Here is a 22,965-nt window from a genome sequence, read left to right as displayed (position 1 = left end):
CAGGACAACTCGGAGAATGATTCCATTGGCACTGATAAACCTTTTGATCCAGGTCCTATAGATCTGGAGAAGGAGCTAGACCTTTTCCCCACCCCCTCGTCTCTCCTGATGCATTGATTGTATTTTTGGGGAGGGTGAAAGGGAGTCTGAGGGACTGGTGGCAGGAATGCAAGTGGGAAACACTTAAGTGATGGGTTTGGGGAGTCGCTAGGGCATGTTCAGTATTTTGTCAGACAAATCAACCTGCAGAGTGGCAGCCTGTGCAATACGAGGCTGTTAAAGGGTTAAGCAAAGCAGTGCGGGAAGGGAGGATTCATAATACATTTGCTATGTCCCTTCTTGAAGTGATGGCAGAGCCTTATACGCTCACACTGCATGATTGGAAGTCATTGCTTTGTATGGTACTAACTGATACAGTATATGATGTGGTTATTTGATTTTTGTGAGCTACCTGTAGTGGCCTTGATTGAAAACCTTAATCAGGAATTGCTGTTAACTATGAGCAGTTGGCTGGAGAAAATAACTGTGCCGATTCTGTGACTCAGGCAAGGTATCCCAGGGACGACTGTTTGCAAATGAAGGAATGGCTATTAAGGCAGTCAGGATGGGGGAGTCTTGCCACAGTCTTGCAGGGTCCTAGAGAGTCACTAACTTTAATACTAACTTGATTGATTGGCTTCAGAATATTTTGCAACAAGTCGAACATCAGGAAGCTCAAGGGTTGCTTTTAAAACAACTAGCTGTGATAATGCCAATGAAAATTGTAAACGGGCAACTTTCACAATCGCAACCCCAACATGTGTCAAATGATTGTAACGCAGAACTCACAGCAGACTGTAATTCTCAGGCTGAGTTCTGGAATGCAGCATAACACATTTTTGCTTCTCTAATCTCTTCTGTAAGAATAGTACACGCTCTTAACTTGCTTAGTAAATTAGGCTGCTAGCTTGCTAAACAAAGCAATACTACAAATACTGTTCTTTTTTTTTCTGGCTTATTAACAGATGTTGATTCTGTCCATCATATGTCACTACAGAACCGAGTTGCTATTGATTTTTATTATTAACACAGGGACAAGAGTGTGAAGACTTTGATAGGATGTGTTATGTGAATCTGATTGACCACTCTGAATTAATTCACAAAAGCATACAAAACTTAAAAACCTTAAACAAAGATCGGCAACAGAGCCAGGGGCAGGATGCCGTTGGTGTCTTCTCACAGATGGGAAACTTTGGGCCATGACTGAAAAGTATTACAGGATTTATTATAATTATCTTTAACCACCTTATTGATGTTTGCCTTATGTCTCCCATGCCTTTTTTCCTGTATTCAGAGTTTAGTTGATTGTAACAGAAATCAGGTCATGGTCACCCAGCTACACACAACCTTTGCCTCGTCACAATTAACAAGCAAAAAAGAGGAGGACAGGGAATGTCTGAAAAGAGATATAGGAGGGGAAGACAGAATATTTGACCTAACAAGAGATGAGAGAACAGCTGGGTATTGTGAAGGAGACTAGGAAAGATAAACATGGTTGTCTAGTGATAAATATGTGTCTGCATGCTTGTAGTGATATACAGCTATGTAACTGCATGAATGATTTCTGCCCTGAGCCTGGTGATGCATACAGCTGTGGTTTGTGTCCGGGCTCAGACAGAGATGTAAAAATGGGCTTCTCTGTTATGGTAAAGTGTCTCTAGTTGCATATAAAAAACAAAACAAAACAAAACAAAACAACAAAACAAACAACAACAACAAAAAAGGGTAAAAGGAAAATTAAGGGAATGATTCAAGAGACACATTCAGAGAAATTGTGTCATGTTTTGAACTTTCTGAAAATCTCTGTCGACCATGCGGTGCCTCCCCATTGTGCGACACTTTGTGTCAATGGTGACAAGCAGCAAAAGCACGAAGGTGTCTTAGTATGCATGAAAGACCCTTGTACCGGGCATTGGTCGGGACCACATGAATTTTTAACTTGGGGGAGAGGTGATGCTTGTGTCTCTACAGATGAAGGTCCGCGATGGATACCTGCTCACGGTGTGCAGCCTGAGCTTAGCATGCCAGACCATGGGAGCGCTGCTGGCGCCAGTCAACCCAACAGCTAACGTGTGGTCTCCTTACTGAACCAGTCCTTGTTGGGTGTATTTCCTTGAAACTGACTTGCAGACATTGTTGCAAAAAAGTGAATGTATGTGAAAAATGAAGAATCTTACTAAAGCCTTGATATTTAAGACAAATGATTACCTCTGTATAATGTTAATCCAAAAGAAGTTGATATTGTTTGCATTTTGAATGTCGATAGTTGTTTTTATGTAGATGCTAATGTAGTAGGAGGCTACGATGGGAATGTGTCGCAGCCGTTCTTCTCTTCTCCGGAGTAACAGCAGGGAAAGCATTCAAGAGTTAAATCACCTTGTTTGGTAGGCAGTTAAGAACGTGAGTCAAATTGGCCACTATTACATACAAAACAGAGCAAGTATTGGCTTTTGTTGTTGGCTCAAGGACATGGCTGTGAGGATTTTGATGGTACGTGCTGCGTGGATTTTAGGCGCCCCATTGCAGCAACATGTTATCAAAACCTGAGAAAATGTCAGCCTTTTTGGCATCCATTCACTCAGTTGGCAGTATCGTTTCTTTGCTATTGCCTTGGTTGCTGTCATGTTTGCAAGGGCCCTGCAGAACATGGCAAACCTGGTACTAGCTGTTCAAAAACAAAAAAAAAAAAAGGGAGAAAGGGGTGTCAGTAACTGTAGAATCGTACCGAACAGAGACAGTGGGCTGTTTTGACATTGATAATGTGCAGTTTTGGTGTTGCTTTGGCGATGTGCAGCTGAGATCCTGCAGAAGAGTTCAATAACTTTGAGGGAGTATGAGAAGAAACTAGGATGCGACAGAAACAAAGGAGGAATGCGATCTCACCTCTAGAATATAAGGAAACAGCATGACAGTAGAGAGTAGCCTAGAGTGAACAGCGCTAAGGAATGTGTTGTATGAATTTGACTGATCACTCGAACTCTATTCATAAGCAGCTTGCAGAGTTGAGAAAAAACGTACAGGCCATAAAGGTTGAGAACGGGTTAACGGACTGGCTACAGAGTTTAGGAATTACTGGAGGGTTAAAAGACTTGTTTCTGCACGGGATAACGATGTTAATTGCCATTGTAATCTTTTTAATGATAATGGGCTGCGTGTGGAATTGCTTTATGAGAATGATGAACAGATTGATAAAAGGGGTCTGGATCACTCAAAAACAAAAAGGGGGATTTGTGGAGTGGCTGGAAGACAGCAGACCTATAATGAGCAATCCAGACCAAATAACTTGGTTGTAATAGCAGGCCGCAGCTGTAGCAAGCTGCAGGTGTTGTGAAGGACATGTGCAAGGCCAAGGGAAACAAAGAGACTGTGTATTTGCAGAGAGGTAAGAGAGCTGGACAGAAAGATGAGAAAAAGCAGGATGTCTGCACAAGGGGGTAGCAGCGTGTGGGTGCCACACCGGGACCAATCAAATGGAGCGTGATGCCGCATGGAAAACAGCTAGGTGGTAAAAAAGACGCAAGAGGAGACTGATGTAACCAAGCGATTAATCAAGGTGTGGTTTACATTGAATTGTTAGTCCCTGACAGAAGGAAGAAAAGGGCCCCCGTTGTTATACATCATCAGCCTATTCAGGGAAGTCAAACACAGGCCATTCCTGGGTTATAGGTTCATTGTAAGAATAAGACTAGAGGCAACTGGGAAGGACCTGATCCTGTGTTATTTATCGGTAGAGGTTATTTTTGTATCTCCACAGGTAAAGGACCTATATGGGTCCCTAGCAAGTTTATGTGACCTGTATGTCAAGATCAGAAGATGGAAGAGAAGACTCAGAGCGAGCAGACAGAATAAACTGTCTATGTTGTAGGAGACGTAGACCGCGGGTATTATGCCAATGTATGCTATGTGGGGTAAAATGGTACTGTAAGCCAAAGCTTAAATGTAAATGGTGTAAAGGGTGTATGGACTTTAAATTGAGTACTGTGCGTTTGATTAGTAACCGGCCATGAAGCAAGAGAAAGCATATGGCTAGTGCAATACCATGCTGACTGGAGACAGTGCACATCATCAGAATCTGTGAAAGCACAGGTTTTTGGTGTGGAACATAGTAATCCCATTTTTGTACCTGAAATTTGGTCTGTTTTAGAGCAGGATTCGGAAGAAACTAAAAAGATTTGTTTAAAATGATTTGGATGGAAAAGAAATTGTAGAAATTGTAGGAGTAAACGTGTTTGAGTGGTGGACTTGGTTGGCGGTCTTGATGAATTTTTTGCCTATAGGCCAAACTATTTTCGATGTTTTGCCTAGAACAAACGTATGGGTGACGTGGGCAAATATCACGGGAATAACAGATTTTTGTTTAAGTCTACAACAGCCAGACAATCCCTTTAGAACTTGTTTAATTGGTATTCTCCTGCAAGAGAATGAAACAAATTTTGATGGGTTTTGGAATATCAAAGCAGTGAATCTGACTTCCAATCAGAATGGTACATGTATGAGTCCAAATAGGCAATATGTTTGGCCTTCTCTGCGTAATGCAGTGTGGCAGAAGACGGTTATTGAGAATTTAAATCAGCCACATCATTTACCTTTGCAGGAGTTAGACTTGTTGGCTAGCGTTTTACCTGTTGAATATGTCAAACTTATTGCAACTGATATGGTGAACTGTACCCACATGTCGTCACCACTTCAACCCATGAATGGCACTGGAGCAATTTGGTTTGGTGACCCGTGGCAGTTATGGCTAACACGTCAAAGTGAACCAGGGTTTTATACAGGGTTTCAAAATCTAACCAGTTCACCTATTTGGGGTGAGTTGAAAATTGGGGGTTTCCATGTAAATGTATCATGGAGTTATCAGTTGCCACCGCGAGTCTTTCTGATATGTGGGGAAAGAGCGTGGCCAGCGATTCCTTTGTATCCTGTTGGTGGACCATGTTATTTAGGGCGTTTGACTTTGTTTGCTCCACACATGAAAGACTTATTAAAAATGACTCAACAATCTCACAGATCACGAAGGGCACTGCGCACCTTTGATGAAACATGTAATGACCGGGTCGATCTACATTCTATGACAGCAAATGTCCTAGCCTCCATATTTATGCTGGGGGCAATGGCAGCATTAAATACTAAGAATATACGAAGGTTAGCATGCTGAGGAGAGAAATGATTTAATCTTACATCGCAGATTTTAAGTTCGTTATTGTTTGATGTAGATAGTGTTAGGCATGCTACGTTACAAAATAGAGCTGCAATAGGTTTTTTGTTATTAGCACATGGACATGGTTGTGAGGATTTTGAAGGGATGTGTTGTGTGAACCTTTCCGATCATTCCATATCGATGCACAAGACGTTGTCACAACTGCAGGGAAACATGAAGCATATTCTTGCTGAAGATAATCCTTTCGATAAATGGTTGAGAGGATTTGGGATAACAGGTTGATTAAAGACGTTATTGATGGAAGGAATACGCTTTGTTATAATCATTGTTGTAATGTTTTTAACTTTTAGCTGTTTATTTTCTTGTTTGAAGAAAGGTTTAACATCTATTGTGAAACAGACACGGGTTGTCCAAAAAGAAAAAAGGGGATATGTAGAAAGATTTTTAAAGGACTGAGCACATATGTTACCATTGTCTGGGCTGGACAACCCAGGCCTGTTAGTTGAAGCTGCAGAGCAGCTTTAAATTGTCCTTGGAACAAGCAGTGTGAGGAAGAAAACAAGCTATGCACAAACAAGAAGCCAGGTGCAGAGCAAGTCCCGGGAACCATGAAATCAACACACTCTATTCGGCACACTCTGATCAGGCGCCTGCAGCATGCTCACCAGTCAGCGAAATGGACGCCCGCGTGGGCAGAGACTTTTATCCAATCACCTGTGTGTAGAGCCGCATGAGCGGTTGGATTAAGTTGTAAATATGACCTGTTTGTTTAATAAAGTGAGCACGGCATGTAGCCATATTGGTGTGATTGTCATGACTTGGCCAACTCTCCACAGGGGACCCTCTTCAGCCCTTCTCTGGACACACTTTAACACCTCAAAGTTTATCTTGCAGTGAGGGGCCCAAAATGGAAACAGTGTTCAAGGAGTGGCTTCAGCGGTGCCGAGTACAGGGGGTTGATCACTGCCCTAGTCCTGCTGGCCACACTGTTTCTGATACCAGACAGGATGATATTGGCCTTCTTGGCCACCTAGGCACACTGATGGCTCATGCTCAACCATCTGTCAACTTGCACCCTCAGGGTACTTTCCCAGCAGGCAGCCTTCCAGCCACTCTGCACCAAGCCTGTAGCGTTGTGTGGGGTTGTTGTGACCCAAGTGCAGAACTGGCACTTCTCCTGGTTGAACTTCATACAGTTGGAGTCATTGAAATCATCCAACCCATGCAGATCCCTCTGGAGAGCCTTCCTTCCCTCAAGGAGATCAGCCCTCCCACCCAACTTGACATTGTATGAAAACTCACTGAGGATGCACGCAGTCCCCCTGGCCGCATCATTGATAAAGTTCTGAAGCAGGACTGGCCCCAACACTGAGCCCTGGGGAACACCACTCCTTATGGGCCGTCACCTGGATGTCACTCCATTTACTACCACTCCTGGGGCTTGGCTGTCCAGCCAGCTCTAACCCAGCGTAGAGAACACCCATCCAAGCCATGAGCAGCCAGGTTCTCCAGCAGAATGCGTGGGAGGTGGCGTCAAAGCTTCCCTAAGGTCCAGGTAGACAGTATCCACAGCCTTTCCCTCATCCTACAGGCCAGTCATCTTGTCACAAAAGAGGATCAGTTTCATCAAGCAGAACCTGCCTTCCATAAACCCATTCTGGCTGGTCCTGACCTCCTGGTTTTCCTGCACCTCCTGTGTGATGGTGCTCAGGATGATCTGCTCCACAGCCTTCCCTGGCACTAACATAAGGTTGATGCACCTGTAGTTATCCTCCTTCCTGCCTGTCTTGTAGGTGGGCACCACTCTGACTAACCTTCAGACTTCTGGGACCTCCCCAGTTAGCCAGCACTGTTAATAATCATCCCTGTTGTGATGCAGATGAGGATAAGACCAATGATTATCACAGTGTTCCTGGATCATGAGATATTCATAGTCAAGGAAACTTTTGAAAACACCTTGTCCTTCCTGGACATCAACTTCAGCTGAACCACAAGTCCGCTGGTGCTGCAGAGACATCACAGGCAGCAATGCCCTCTCCTGCCAGCGCTCCACAGTCCAGCCCTGCATCTCTATGGTCCCAAGGACAGCAGGGTTTGCTCTCCCTAGGGACATACAATTTCACCTTTACAGTGACCTCTGTCCCCCACCCCAGCATGCTCTGCCGCAAAACTTGTGCTTGCGTGGGACCTTGGGCACTTGGTATCATTCATTTTTGGTTGTGGTTACATGTCTGAGCTTGGCCCAGGTGAGACAGGTGTGGTCCAGCGCATCTCTGCTCTGAAATAACCTAAATCAGGGAGGGAAAGGGGACAAAGTCTTATTTAAGCAGTGTGAGGAAGCCTTACGATCAATAACCTCACATCTTATTGGGGAATTTAGAGATCCTGTGGGTTTACATGGTAAGGGTTTGGGTGTGGTCATGGGGTTTGTAGGACTGGCAAAGGTGAGTTGAGATCAAGAGCTGACTCCATGGCCATAACAGCCACTTTCATTTGACTTCAAAATGGACCAGCCCCTGCCCAATGCTGAGCTAATAAGCAATACCAGTGGCACCTCTGTGATAACATATGGAAGAAAGGATAAAACCCAATGTGCAGCATCTGTAAGAGAGAGGAGTGAGAAATGTCTGAGAGAAAGAACCCTACCAACACCAAGATGAGTGAAGGAGAGGGTCTGTGAGAGAGAGTTCTGGTGGGATCCTACAAACCAATGCTCAAGCCACCATCCCCAACATTCACAGGACAGCACATTGACAATGCTCCTTTAGGTGTCTGCAGGTTCTTTGCATCGGTGGCTTAGCACAGCTGCCAGATGGGCCAACAACTGTGATGCTCACCTGGATCTGAAACCCTGTGTCATCTGTGCCCGCCTTGGCTCTAGGAGCAAAAAAATGGTGGAGTCTCATCTCCCAGGGGAGTGAGGCAGGAGAGCAGCAGAGTGCACGTGCCAGGCCTCAGGGTGGCAGGCTGTGATCTATGTGGAAGGAGTGAACATTCATTAGAGTTCCCTGGAATTGCCTCACACGTTTCTAATTTGTTTTGCTATGGGCTGTTGGAGGTGGCTGTTCTTGCAGAGCAGCAGTGCTGAGCTTTGCCACCTGCCTTGGCACTTGGTTCCATCAGTGTCACAGCTTTGCAACCGCTGCCCTGCACAGCAGCACTGCCTGCTCATGGCCATGCCTGAGAAGGCTTCCCTGGGCAAGAGCATATATGTTAAGGATGTGATATGTCCCCATATGTTTGGAAAGCGCTGTGCCATTTGACACTTAACTCTATGCATATGCAGTTTGGATAATGGAGTTTAAGGAACAAGCTTCTGTGCCCATAATAAAGAATTTAAAGAACGTGAAAAATATAGGTATGGATGAACTGATGGGGGACGGCAGATATTCTGCTGTATATCTATATCTATATCTATATATCTCTCTCTATATATATATCTATCTCACAGGTACAATTGCCTCGATGTATTATTATATAGATGCGTCACTGGAGGCCAATTTCACCGTCTTCCCAGTCACATGTACAAAGGCCTCTGGGTCAGGGAGGCTGGAAGTGGAGATGATACAGACATTGTAGGATCATCAATATTGTCACAGATACAACAATAAATGCACAGGACATTTCAGAGAGGATCTAGAAATGCCTTGTGAAGGGACATTGACACTTATTGCTGCTGAAAGACACCTGACTGCATCAGCTTCTTCAGTGCGTTCTTCAGTTCCTGGTTCCTCATGCTGTAGATGAGGGGGTTCAGTGCTGGAGGCACCACCGAGTACAGAACTGCCACCACCAGGTCCAGCGATGGGGAGGAGATGGAGGGGGGCTTCAGGTGGGCAAAAATGCCTGTGCTGACAAAGAGAGAGATGACAGCCAGGTGAGGGAGGCACATGGAAAAGGCTTTGTGCCGTCCCTGCTCAGAGGGCATCCTCAGTACAACCCTGAAGATCTGCACGTAGGACAGAACAATGAAAACAAAACAGCCAAATGCTGCTAAGAGACTAACCACGATAAGCCCCACTTCCCTGAGGTAGGTGTGTGAGCAGGAGAGCTTGAGGATCTGTGGGATTTCACAGAAGACCTGTCCCAGGGCATTGCCGTGGCAGAGCGGCAGTGACAGTGTATTGGCCGTGTGCAGCGCAGCATTGAGAAACCCACTGGCCCAGGCAGCTGCTGCCATGTGGACACAAGCTCTGCTGCCCAGCAGGGTCCCGTAGTGCAGGGGCTGGCAGATGGCCACGTAGCGGTCATAGGCCATGACGGTGACAAAATAATACTCTGATGAAATATAAAATACAAAGAGAAAGGCTTGGGAAGCACATCCTGCATAGGAGATGTCCCTGGTGTCCCAGAGGGTGTTGGCCATGGCTTTTGGGAGAGTGGTAGAGATGGAGCCCACATCGAGGAGGGAAAGGTTGAGGAGGAAGAAGTACATGGGGGTGTGCAGGTGGTGGTCACACATTATGGCAGTGATGATGACGCTGTTGGCCATTAGGGTAGCCAGGTAGATGCCCAGCAAGAGCCAGAAGGTCAAGAGCTGCAGCTCCCGCGTGTCTGCAAGTGCCAGGAGGAATAACTGGGTGGTGGAACTGCTGTTGGACATCTGATACCTTGGAATGTAAGGACCTGTTCAAAAGTCAGGGACCTGTTAGGAGAGACTTCTCTGAGCAAAGTCAAAGCCCTTTCTCCTAGATCTGCCCCCACTGCGCCATGTCCCCCCCTCTGCTGCTCCTAGGAGAGCTCCCTTCCGAGCCGTGGCTGGAGCTGTGCTGAGTGCTGGCCGAGTGTGCTGTGAGGAGCAGGGGCTGTGCCCGCTGGCTGCCCAGCAGTGAGCCCTGCTCTGCAGCAGGGGCTTCATGGGAACCGTGGGGGCAGGGGCCAGTCCTGGCCTTGCACTGGCTCAGCCCAAACTGCTCCCAGCGCAGAAGGGCCTGTCAGCATCGGCTCTGCCCGTGCTGAGCAACGGCCATGGCCAGAGTCAGGTCAGGAGGGGTTTGTGCTGTGCTCAGGGAGAGCAGCGTGAGTGCTGAGAGGCAAGGGCACTGTCTGTGCCTGAGGGGAGAGTGAGGGAATCCGGTGAGTCCCTCCAGCTCCTTCTCAGCTGCCCTGCACTTGCAGCTTTCTGTGATAGAGTCCAACTACACTGCCATGTGTCCTGGTTTAACCCTGGCTGGAAATTATGTACCACAGGGATGTCACTTAATTCCCCCTCACCCATAAGTATGAGGAGGAGAATCAGAAAGGAATGTAAATCTTCAAGTTTGAGATTAGAATAATTTCACAAATGAAGAACAATAAAAATGAAAGTACAATAAAAATAATGAGAATAAGTTATAATGAGAGGGAGGCAGTTGGGGGTAATAAAATCCAACAGGAAAAAAAAGAAAGGAAGGAAGGAAGGAAGGAAGGAAGAAACAAACAAGGAAGGAAAGAAAGGAAAAAGAAAAAAAGAAAGAGAGAAAGAAAGAAAGAAGGAACAAGGGAAGACAGTGATACCCAATACAACTGCTCACCACCCACTGACTGATACCCAGCCAGTCCCCAGCATCGACTGGCAGACCCCAGCAAACCCCATCAAGTTTATATACCAAGCATGAACATGTTGCATCACATTCAAACAACCAAAAATATCAGTGCATTTTCAAAATTCTTCTCACAAGTCCTTGCTACTTAGATGAAAATTAACTCTATCCCAGCCACAACCAGGACACTTTGTTACCCTAAAAAGCAACCAGACACTGCTGAGAGCAGAGGGATCCACTACAGAGCACAGAATGGCTCGCCCTTTCTCAAAGTCTCAGCACCCCCCTTCTAGCCAAGGACACCCATTGTCACAGCGTGCCCTGGAAGCAGCATGCAGCTTGGGTGGACACCCCAAGGAGGTGACCAAGGGTCCTGACTATGGGAATTGTTAAAGGAGAGTCAGCTCCTTCCCCAGCATCACACACTGCATTGCCCACAGCTTGACAGCTTAGAGGAAACCTCCTTGCTGTGCTCACATCGGCACAGGAGGACTCACAAGGTCTGAGCCTGAGCCTGCAGCTGAAACTCCCATTCCAACAGAGCCTGTCAGTTATCCCACAATCATCTGAGCAAAGCCAGGAGAGAGACAGATGGACACTCTGGAATGTCTTTCCCTTCCCCAGCTGCACAGCACCTCCCAGACCAGAGCAATGCAGGGCAGCCATGCTCAATGCCTGGAGCTGTCCCTGCCAGCAGCTCTTTCTCTGGCCCCATGGCTCTTCCCTGCCAGCGCTCACAGAGCCCAGCTCAGCCCCTGTGTGCCCAGCTCTGCCCTGCAGCCGCTCTCTGTCTGCACACCTGAAAGAAAAACAGGTCACCCAAACCCTGATTGAAAAGGAAAGCTGACGCTGGTTTGATCTGGATGCTGCTGCAGAGTGATGGCACTTGCTGACCTTCCTCCTAAACATCACTGTGATGCTCTGAGAGTCTCTGCCCCCGCTCTGACCTGCACAGCGGAGTTTCCATTTCTACCAAGAAGAGCAAGATAAAAGTGGAAGCAGAGATTCAGGCAAGAACAGACTCCAGCAGAAAACCCCTGCCATGAATGTGCTCATGAAAAGTCACCTTGGAAATGACATGGGCATGAGCAGAAGCTGCAAGCAGCCCTGACCAATGCAGCACCCACGCAACAGCACGAGAACATTGCCCTGACAGGGTTTGCTCCTTCCACCTACAGATTCTCCCCGCAGCCGCACGGGAGCCCCCCGGCAGGCTGAGAGCTGCCCCTGGCAGGCGGCAGAGCCCCTGCCCCAGCACACAGCCCCCTGGGCTGCAGGGACCCTGCTGGCAAGGACAGCCCTGGGCACCCCTGCCTGCACAGCCACCTTCACAGCCCTGCAGCCGGCCCTGGCACAAGGCAGCCCACATGCCCTGGCCCTCCCACGCTGCAGCAGGGAAGCCCTGCTCTGCAGCACACTGGCCTCCTCCACAGCACAAGGCTCCCACACGGTCCCACAGGCTGGGGGGGCCCCAGCTGCTGCAGACCCGGCTAGGAACTGCAGAGGCATTGCCCTGCAGCCACACACTCACCGGCTCCAGGGCTCTGCAGATTTCTCCAAGGGTGAGCTCTCAGCATTGTCCCAGCCCAGCCTGCCTTGAAGCTCTGGGTGCCTGGCTCCTCTGCCCTGGGTGCCTGCAGGCAGTGCCTCAGCCCTGCTGCGCTTTGCAGAGGAGCTGCTGGTGGGCAGAGCTGTCTCTCTGCAGTGCTGCCCGCTTGCCATGAGCTCCCTCCATGGCAGGAGCCCGGCCCAGCTCAGCAGCAGGGAGCAGCCCAAGGCAGCCCTTGCTCTGCCCCTCGGGGCTCCCTCCAGGTGCCCCTGGGGCTGCACGGGAACCTGCTGGGGAACAGCCGGATGCAATCACTGATGCTCCCTGCCTCAGCTGGGCAGAGACACTTCTGTCCAGCAGTGGCATTTCTCTGAGGAGATAAAGTTTTGTGCATCAGTATCAACTTTTGTTAACCCAGTACTAGAGAGGACACCAGGAAGACTGCAGCAAAGGATCTAAGCACTCTTAAACAGCGTGTGTGAGCGTGTGTGTATGTGTGTGTCTGGTGGTTCTACAGGCAGGGGCGGGGAGGATGTCTTCAGTGCTTCAGTAAGCATTGCAGAGTCAATTGAAGCCCTTCATTGCATAGTCCTACGGGTACAAAGACTCAGCTCTCCTTTTCCCATGCCAGGTCTCTGCTCTGAAGCAAAGCCACTGCACCCACGGGCTCTGGGACACTTTGTACCAGGTTTCTTCATGGCAGAGCTGGGCTGGTGCCACAGCTGGGGGGCTTCAGCCCAGATGTGCAGCAGTGCCCTCAGCCAGGGGCACACGCAGAGGCAAGTGGAGCCAGTGCTGTTGCAGACAGAGCTGTGACACTGAGGGAACCAAGTGCCAAGGCAGGTGGCAGAGCTCAGCACAGCTGCTTGGCAAGGACAGCTGCCTCCAACAATTCCAACACTCAAAATGGAGTTTATACTTGTGAGGCAATTCCAGGGCACCCGAAGGAGTGTTCACCACTTCTGCACAGGCCACAGCCTGCCAGTGTGTGACCTGGGGCCTGCTCTCTGCTGCTCTCCTGCCTCACTGCCCCTGGGAGATGAGACTCCACCATTTCTTTGCTTCTAGAACCAAGGTAGACATGGATGACACAGGGTTTCAGATCCAGGTGAGCATCACAGCTGTTGGCCCCTCTGACAGTTGTGCTAGAACGCTGATGCAAAGAACGGGCAGACACTTAAAGGAGCATTGTCACTGTGCTGCCCTGTGACTGTCAGCGGGTGGTTACTTGACCACAGGCTTGTAGGATCCCACCAAGCCTCTGTCTCACTGATCCCCCCCTTCTTCACTCACCTTGATATCTATAGGGTTGTTCTCTCACATAATTCTCACTCCTCTCCCTTTGTGTTTTGTCCTTTCTGCCTTAGGGTATCACAGAGGTGCCACTGCGATTGCTTTTTGGCTCAGGTTTGGGCAGTGGCTGGTCCATTTTGGAGTCAAATGAAAGTGGCTTTTATGTCCATGGAGTCAGCTCTTCATTTCTTCTCACCTTTGCCAGCCCTACGAACCCCCTGACCACTCCCAAACCCTTGCCATGTAAATACACAGTACCCCTAAATTCCCCAGTAAGGTGTGAGGTTATTGATCCTAAGGCTTCCTCATGCTGGTTAAATAAGAATTTCCCCCTTCCCCTCCCTGACTTAGGTTATTTCACAGCAGAGATGCACTGGACCACAGCTGTGTCATCAGGGCCAAGATCAGACATGTCAGAAAAAAAAAGCGGGTACCAAGTGCCCAAGGTCCCATGAAAGCACAAGTTTTGCGGCAGAGCATGCTGGGCTGGTTGGCAGTTGGCACTGTAAAGGTGAAATGAGATGTCCCTAAGGGGAGCAAACCCTGCTGTCCTTGGGACCATAGAGATGCAGGGCTGGACTGTGCAGTGCTGGCAGGAGAGGGCATTGCTGCTGTGATGTCTCTGCAGCTGCAGAGGACCTGTGGTGCAGGTGAAGCTGATGTCCAGGAAGGTGTCGTGGTTTAACCCCGGCCGTTAATGGAAATCTACCAGCAACTAAACACCACGCAGCCACTTGCTCACTCCCCCCCACCCGGAGGGGTGAGGAGGAGAATCAGAAAGGAATGTAAAACTTGAGGGTTGAGATATGAAGAATTTAAAAATTAAATTGTTAAGAGATAAGAACAACAGTAATAATAATGATAATAAAAATAACGATGATGATGATAATAATGACAACAATAACAACAACTAGGAATGGAAAGGTGGGAAAAAAAGGTAAAATCCAAAGGAAGGGAAAAGGAAAAAACCACAGCACTGTACTAGCTACTAATAAGAAAATAAACTCCATACCAGATGAAACCAGGACAGTATCCACCCCTTATTCCATACCATTTATGTCATGCTACATTTTCCCATACATCATCATCATCACTCCTCCTGTACTTTATATAAATACACAGATATCACCCCTTAGTCTATGGACCCTCCCTATAAAATCCATTGAGTTCATTTAGTCCATGATGTAAGGCTCCATCCGTTATCACAGCCTTTCTAGGCAAGGAGGACGGTATGAGGTGTTGAATTATTCCACGTTGAAGCCAGTTCTAATCCTATTACAGCTGCACTGATCTGGTTTCACCAGTCAATCTTTGCTGGTGTGGCAGTAGAAGAAGAAGTAAGGTTCAAATCTTCCCATCTAAAGATGGTAGAAATGGATGCCACAAGATTATCCAGTCTCTCCACGGTGTGGCTTCAGATTCTACCATCATCACCAAAGACAATATACAGCATTACGTAACAATTAACATCACTTAATTTATTGACTGTTTTCACCCAAAATCAATTCCCATTGTGGCGCACGTCGAACTTCCCCACCTTCCCGCACTACCCACCAAGTGCTCCCAGGCCCTTGAGCAAAAAACAGTCCCACAAATGGGTTTGCCTTTGCCTGAGGCAGGAATGACCCCGACTGCTTTCCCAAGCATATTTGTAAGGTGCACTACAGGACCTTTATCCCCCTCTACAATACACAAAAGCTTTGGCTGGGCAGGACCAGCTCGGGTAGCAGATCCTCTGGTATTAACCAACCAGGTAGCCTTTGCTAGATGTTTATGCCAACGTTTGAAAGTTCCACCACCCATTGCTCTCAGTGTAGTCTTTAACAGTTCGTTACATCGTTCAATTTTCCCAGAGGCTGGTGCATGATAGGGAATGTGATATACCCACTCAATACCATGGTCTTTGGCCCACGTGTCTATGAGACCGTTTCAGAAATGAGTTCCGTTGCCTGATTCGTTTCTTTCTGGGGTGCCATGTCACCACAAGACCTGTCTTTAAAGGCCTAGGATAGCGTTCTGGGCACTGGCATGGGGCACAGGGTATGTTTCCAGCAAATGGTGGTTGCTTCCACCATTGTAAGCATGTGTCGCTCGCCTTGGCGGGTCTGTGGGAGTGTGATATACTCAATTTGTCAAGCCTCACCATATTTATATTTCAGCCATCATCCCCAATACCACAGAGCCTTTAACCGTTTGGCTTGCTTAATTGCAGCGCATGTTACACATTCATGAATTACCTGTGCAATAGTGTCCATGGTTAAGTCCACCCCTCCGTCTCGGGCCCATCTATATGTTGCAGCTCCTCCTTGATGACCTGAAGTGTCATGAGCCCACCGAGCTATAAATAATTCACCTTTATGTTGCCTATCCAAATCTACTTGAGCCAGTTCAATCCTTCCCAAATGGGTAGGATTTAGGTGACATCCATCAGTGAAAGTATGGAAACGCTGTGGTGACAGCAAAGCAGGGCAGCGATATGGTGCCTACAGCCTGCACAGAAACAGGGGCAGGTGTCCAACCATGTGGAACAGACTGCGCTGGAGATGGAAAAGGGTTTCAGCAAGTCTGGAAAACCTGAAGAGAACCCAGCTCTTTGTCCCCTTGGCTATGGCAGCTGTTTCTGACACTGAGGCCTGTGAGAAGACATGTCCTCATGGCACTGGGGCAACGTTGCCTCCTTGCAGCCCCATGGGGAAGCTGGAAGTTGCTGTGCCATTGCTGTCCTTCACTGGGCATTGGATCCCCCACCTTCCATGGTCCCCAGGAAGAGCCCTGAGCGCTCTGTGTGAGGGACAGCACCGACCTTCCCACAGGCTGCAGGTCACGGCTTGGCCGTTCTGCTTCATCAAGCAAGCCAAGGCTTTGCTCAGCAGCAGAGCTGCCTGCACAGCGCCTTTGCCTTCCTGCACTCACAGCCCCCAAGGATGGGCTCTAACAAGGCCATGGGGAGGCTTTCTCGGTCATGGCCCTCAGCGGAGCTTGTTAATGCTTCCAGGGACTTTGGGGTTTGCTTCTGACTTGGTGTTCTTGAGAGGTTTCTTCAGCCTCCTCTCATGATCTGAAGTTCACAGCACCACAGACACCCTGCGCTCATTAGGAATCAGAAAGCCCTGACAAGCCATGTCTCTCCCATCAGGGACATCTGGTCTTCAAGTCTTGCTTGCACAGTTAATGAGATAAGTTTCAGAAGTACAGTGACAGAGGAAGGCAGGTAATGACCACTCTGGAGAAGAGATAGAAGGCTTTTCCAATTCCTATTGATGCAGAGTGTCTCTTTAATAGATGTGGCCACATGGGAAAAGCAGTCCCTGGAGCCAAACACCGTGTGGACAGCCTTGCCTCTTACTTTTCCTGCCCCACTATTTCTCTCCTTTTCTCCATGGGACTTACACCACTTTACATGAGACTTCTTCAACCAGCTCTGCAGCTGAATATAGCAAGTGCTTGGCAGCAATTATTGGCTGTTTTCCTTAGAGAACAGGGTGTTAAAGACAAATAAAAGAGGGATTGCTTATCAGGGGGTGTGTGGGGGGGAATGGGTTAGAAATTCATAAATAAAAAATATATTGCTTTGCTGTATTATTGCTAGTTCAAGCAGATACCCATGAGGTCTGTTGCCACAACTGAAGAGTTGCCCATAGGGAATATTAGAGACACTACTGAAAGACAGTCCAACTTTTCCTCTCTGAACCTTAAAGCAGAAGCTGCATGGGTAAAATGGATTGGAGTGGTCACAGAGGAAGAGGAGAAAGGCATCTGGAGATGAACTTCTTAACCCAGAGCTGTAAATGAGGAAACCAGGACGTCAGCATATAACAAATGTCTTGAATTCCAGAGAAGGTGTGAACTTTCTGGGACTCATGACAAATATTGGGATGTTTTCAAATATTTTTTACACATATATATGTAGAAATTCTTCCACTTTGATCTACATGTACATAATCATAATACAATACCATAATACAACTGGTATTAAGAACAGCACAGACTGTGCCTTCAGACGCCAGCTTCATACCTAATGCCAATCCATTTTGCACAGCTATAGGGGCTATTCCTCAAACTTCTTCCTGCAAAGCCTTCGTGGCACCTGCAGTGTCCTTGGCCATCTCCTCCATTCCTGTGGATCTCTTTATCACTGCCTTCTACAATTCAGCAACCGCTAACCAAGGAATGACCAAGGCCACAAGGTAAAGGTTAAGGGCAAGGGGTTGGCCATTCACCAGCAGCTTCCTGCAGACGACTTCTTCCAATCCATCTTATCCTGTAAGCCAGGGACACACTCAGCACAGCACAGCCTGAAGGCCAAGGGGTACATGGAGCACAGCACAGGCCTGCTCAGGTTTTCTGATACACTCATCACTAACTCCTCCATGTACAAAGGTCTTCTGCTCAGATTCTCTGAACCTCCTGATGAACGTTCCAAGGAGAAAGACAACTCCTTTAAAATGCTAAAGAAAGTGACCTTTATTTGAAGGCCTTGGTTGAAACGTAATTGGAAGATGATCCCTGTCAAACATGGTGCGAATATTCTCCTGGACTTGTTCTGAAAAGAAAGATAAGGCAGGACTTGTGTAAGATGTGGACGGCACCTTTGAGTTCAGTATGGGTGAAGGTGGTAGGGTAGAAAGTAAGGGAAGTCAGCAAGACAAATTCTAGCAGGGCTGAGTAGATAGGAATGATGACCCACGCAAAGCCTTTGGTAGTGCTCTTGCTAATGCAGCCCAGGATGCCATTGGCCTTATTTGAAAGGTGCAAAGCCAGGAGAAGAGGAGGCTTTGGGGACACCTAATAGCCTTCCCATAACTTCTTGGGTCATATCATCAAGAAAATGCAGCCAGCTTCTCACTGTTGTGCATGATGGGAGGATGAGGGCCAATGGGCATCAGCTGAAGCAAAGGAAGACAATCTTTCTCCCCATGAAGACAGACAAACAGTGGAGCAGATGTCCCAGAGACCTTGTGCCACGTCCATCCTTTGAGCTTTTCAAGCCCCACTTGAAGGAAGGCCTGAGCTACTCGCTCTAGCCCCATAACTGATCATTCTCTGAGCAGCACATTGGCCTGGACACCTCCTGAGGTCCCTTCCAGCATGAATGATTCTGGCTCTCAATCCACCATGGGTCTTTGTTGCAGTACTCTCCAAACTATCAAGCTGCAACAAGGTCTTTTACCATCTCATACCAACATACTCTTCATGCCAGTCACTCTGCTGCCTTCTATTAGTGTCTCCCCACACAGGGTACACTCTCTCTGCTTCTTCCTCCTCTCTCTTCCTTGGCTGCCCAACCTCTTAACAGAACCAGCCACAGCTGCACCTTATTTACATCAGCCATCCCACCGCCCCAGAAGGCAGCCCACAGCTGTATATTATTGATTTTAATTAACCCAGCTTCATTCTTCTACAGATCTTGCCTTCATGATGGGAGGGAAATCACTCAGAGTACCAGTAGGTGTTGAAGCTAAAGAGAAAGCTGGTCAGATGACATGTGACTTTCTTTTCCCACGCCAAGCTTTGCTGCTAAGAGGCAGGGCTGCTTGGATGGTACTTCCAAAAAGCCCTGACTGATTCCTTTCTTCATCCTTTCCTACCTTTCTCCTTCCTTTCCCATGTACAATTGCTTCTCCTTGACCACCCTTGTATCCTCCCACGCAAGCAGCACGCCTCTCCTTTCCCTTTCCTCCTTGGACATTGTCTGTCTTCCTTTGGGGATTCTCAGCTCTTCACCATGGGAGTGCCTACCATGGTCAGCAATACCATTGAAGAGCTGCCTCACTTCATTATCTGTGGTGTCCTGCAGTTCCTTATGCTGTTACCTTGCCAGCGGCACCACAGGGCAGGGTGAGCCATGTCCATGCACATATCAAAAGCTGGTCCAAGTAGCACCTTCCAAAACACTGCGATTTGGGAATTGGGACCTCAGAGGTTTTTCCAAGTAGACGTGGTCAGCCCTTTAGTGGGGGCAGAATAACCCCACCATGAGGGCACCTGAGCAGCTGAGGTACAAACCTGAGGAGGAGAAGGGCCTGAGTATTATGGGGGATGCATAGGAGGTGCTGGCGCATGCTCAGCATGTCTAAGGCCACCTGCATGTGGGGCTGAATTAGGGGGTGCGTGGCCACTCAGACAAGGGATTTATCATCCCCCTTGACTCAGCATCATCACCCCTGACACAGCACTGTTGTGGCCACATCGGGATTATCTGTGTCTGGGCTTTGAGGTTTCTCATTCTGGAGGAATGGGGAAAAACTGGAGAGGCTGTGGAGGATACCTGCCTGGATGGAGTCTGGAGTCTATGGAGAGAGACTGAAGGTCCTGGGCTTCTTGAGACCGGCAAAGTGGAGCCTCAAGGCTCCATCTAAGCATGCATCTGCTTAGAAAGGGAGTGTGGGAGGTAAAGGAGTGATTTCTGATAGTGGCAGGAAGATACAACCTCCACAAAGTACAACTTGGAAGGATAAGACTGGATGTGAGGAGAAAGAAATGTCACCCTGAGGATTGATCTGTGATGCCACAGTTCACCCAGAGGGAGCCTGGATCAGCCCATGGCTTTGAGATTTAAAGATAAAGCAGGGATGAGTGCAGAGACATCAGTGAAGGCAGACAAACAAGGGCGTGAGGGCTGGGTGGGAAAGACAGAAATGTGCCAACCGCCAGAGTGTGCAGGAGCAGGCTGGAAACTAGGACCACGCGTGGCAATCAGTTAGCTGAGGGGAATGTGCTCGAGCTTGTCTAGACAACGATTAACATGATGAGATGTTTACAGAGCACAGGGGAGTGGGGGACGGATGGCGCCAAGGATGGCGCCAAGGAAAGGTAACAGCTTGCTGTTAATTGATGGCAGTTAACCACCAATCAGGGATTGCCTAGTATGCAAGGCTTAGCTTCAAGAACCAATTAGTTTAAAACGCGCAGCTTCTGAAAGTGTATAAAAACGCGTGCTTCTGTACAATAAATTGACATTTGCTTGCATCAAGCTGCGTCCCGTCTCTTCATTCGCCGCAAATTGGTGACCCCGACGTGATGCGTTTAAGGCTCTGACGTGAAGGGCTCTCGAATCGCCTATCTGAGCGACTTGCAGCGAATCCCACAGAACTTTGAATGATCTGCTGAAAGGAAGCAGGAGCCGGCCTGAAATCCCTCCGGAGCTGAGAGGTGAGCTGTGGGAAATCTGTAACGGGGAATCAGGCTTCGTCCCCAGAAAGAGACGTATATGGACTCATGAAGGGTCTTCTAGTCAGATCAGGGAGTCCGTGCCTCAGTCTCCTCAAATGGTGACCCCTATGGTGGTGTTCCGAAGCCTTGGAAGAATAAGGACGGAACTGGTCTGTACAAAAAGACAGCTCGTGGAAGAGGGCTGCGTTCCGGAGGAGACAGCTTGGCTGAACGATCGTCTTGCTGTCTGGACCAGGCGGACAACCTAAACCCCGAGGATAACACCTGTATTCATCGAGACAGGTGAGCAGCCAAGAAACTTTAGAGACTTTGAAAGAATGAAAGTGTGTACAGACAGCAGCCAATTGTATGATGCTGCCGCGGAGGGGAACTCCGTGTCGGGAATGCATTTAACATCTTGGTGGCAAATTCTGACTACTCTTCGCCAAGGGTGGACTAATTCTACTAACGGTGCTAAACCAGAGGAAGCTGTAAATTCCACTGACAGCGCGACTCTTCTCAACACACCGTCAGCGATGGCGATTCTGTCCACACCTCCTCTGCCCCCAAAGCTTCTGTCACTGACTGCAGCGACCCTCACAACACAGGACCAAGCGCAGGAACAGGACAACTCGGAGAATGATTCCATTGGCACTGATAAACCTTTTGATCCAGGTCCTATAGATCTGGAAAAGGAGCTAGACCTTTTCCCCACCCCCTCGTCTCTCCTGATGCATTGATTGTATTTTTGGGGAGGGTGAAAGGGAGTCTGAGGGATTGGTGGCAGGAATGCAAGTGGGAAACACTTAAGTGATGGGTTTGGGGAGTCACTAGGGCATGTTCAGTATTTTGTCAGACGAATCAACCTGCAGAGTGGCAGCCTGTGCAATACGAGGCTGTTAAAGGGTTAAGCAAAGCAGTGCGGGAAGGGAGGATTCATAATACATTTGCTATGTCCCTTCTTGAAGTGATGGCAGAGCCTTATACACTCACACTGCATGATTGGAAGTCATTGCTTTGTATGGTACTAACTGATACAGTATATGATGTGGTTATTTGATTTTTGTGAGCTGTGTGTAGTGGCCTTGATTGAAAACCTTAATCAGGAATTGCTGTTAACTATGAGCAGTTGGCTGGAGAAAATAACTGTGCCGATTCTGTGACTCAGGCAAGGTATCCCAGGGACGACTGTTTGCAAATGAAGGAGTGGCTATTAAGGCAGTCAGGATGGGGGAGTCTTGCCACAGTCTTGCAGGGTCCTAGAGAGTCACTAACTTTAATACTAACTTGATTGATTGGCTTCAGAATATTTTGCAACAAGTCGAACATCAGGAAGCTCAAGGGTTGCTTTTAAAACAACTAGCTGTGATAATGCCAATGAAAATTGTAAACGGGCAACTTTCACAATCGCAACCCCAACATGTGTCAAATGATTGTAACGCAGAACTCACAGCAGACTGTAATTCTCAGGCTGAGTTCTGGAATGCAGCATAACACATTTTTGCTTCTCTAATCTCTTCTGTAAGAATAGTACACGCTCTTAACTTGCTTAGTAAATTAGGCTGCTAGCTTGCTAAACAAAGCAATACTACAAATCCTATTCTTTTTTTTTCTGGCTTATTAACAGATGTTGATTTTGTCCATCATATGTCGCTACAGAACCGAGTTGCTATTGATTTTTATTATTAGCACAGGGACAAGAGTGTGAAGACTTTGATAGGATGTGTTACGTGAATCTGAGTGACCACTGTGAATTAATTTACAAAAGTATACAAAACTCAAAAGCCTTAAAACAAAGATCTGCAACAGAGCCAGGGGCGGGATGCCTTTGGTCTCTTCTCACGGCTGGGAAACTTTGGGCCATGACTCAAAAGTATTACAGGATTTATTATAATTATCTTTAACCACCTTATTGATGTTTGCCTTATGTCTCCCATACCTTTTTTTTCCCTCTATTCAGTGTTTAGTTGATTGTGACATAAAGCCGGTCATGGTCACCCAGCTACACCCCCTTTGCCTCCTTGCAATTAACAAGCAAAAAAGGGGAGGATAGAGAATGTCTGAAGAGAGAGATAGGAGAGGAAGCTGGAGAATATTTGACCTAACAAGAGATGAGAGAACAGCTGGGTATTGTGAAGGAGACTAGGAAAGATAAACATGGTTATCTAGTGTTTAATAGGTGTCTGCACACTTGTAGAGATATATAGCTAAGTAACTGCATGAATGATTCCTGCCCTGAGCCTGGTGGCGCA

The 22,965-nt window shown here is 47.8% G+C and overlaps 1 protein-coding gene and 1 long non-coding RNA gene across 2 annotated transcripts; both read right to left on the bottom strand.

Annotated features, from left to right (window-relative positions):
• Positions 1-875: 875 nt before the first annotated feature.
• LOC129783483 (uncharacterized) lies at positions 876-22,654 on the bottom strand. The gene is made up of 2 exons (XR_008745315.1): positions 22,406-22,654; positions 876-1,030 (listed from the first exon to the last, which is right to left on the bottom strand). It is a non-coding gene; the product is annotated as an uncharacterized LOC129783483 (long non-coding RNA).
• On the bottom strand, positions 8,865-9,800 carry LOC129783476 (olfactory receptor 14C36-like). Its single transcript, XM_055793435.1, has one exon. The coding sequence runs from the start codon at positions 9,798-9,800 to the stop codon at positions 8,865-8,867; it is 936 nt and encodes a 311-aa protein (XP_055649410.1).
• Positions 22,655-22,965: the final 311 nt, after the last annotated feature.

This window comes from Falco peregrinus, unplaced genomic scaffold, assembly GCF_023634155.1.
Source record: "Falco peregrinus isolate bFalPer1 unplaced genomic scaffold, bFalPer1.pri scaffold_42, whole genome shotgun sequence".
Lineage (NCBI taxonomy): Eukaryota > Metazoa > Chordata > Aves > Falconiformes > Falconidae > Falco > Falco peregrinus.
This window is presented reverse-complemented; position numbering and strand designations above follow the sequence as displayed.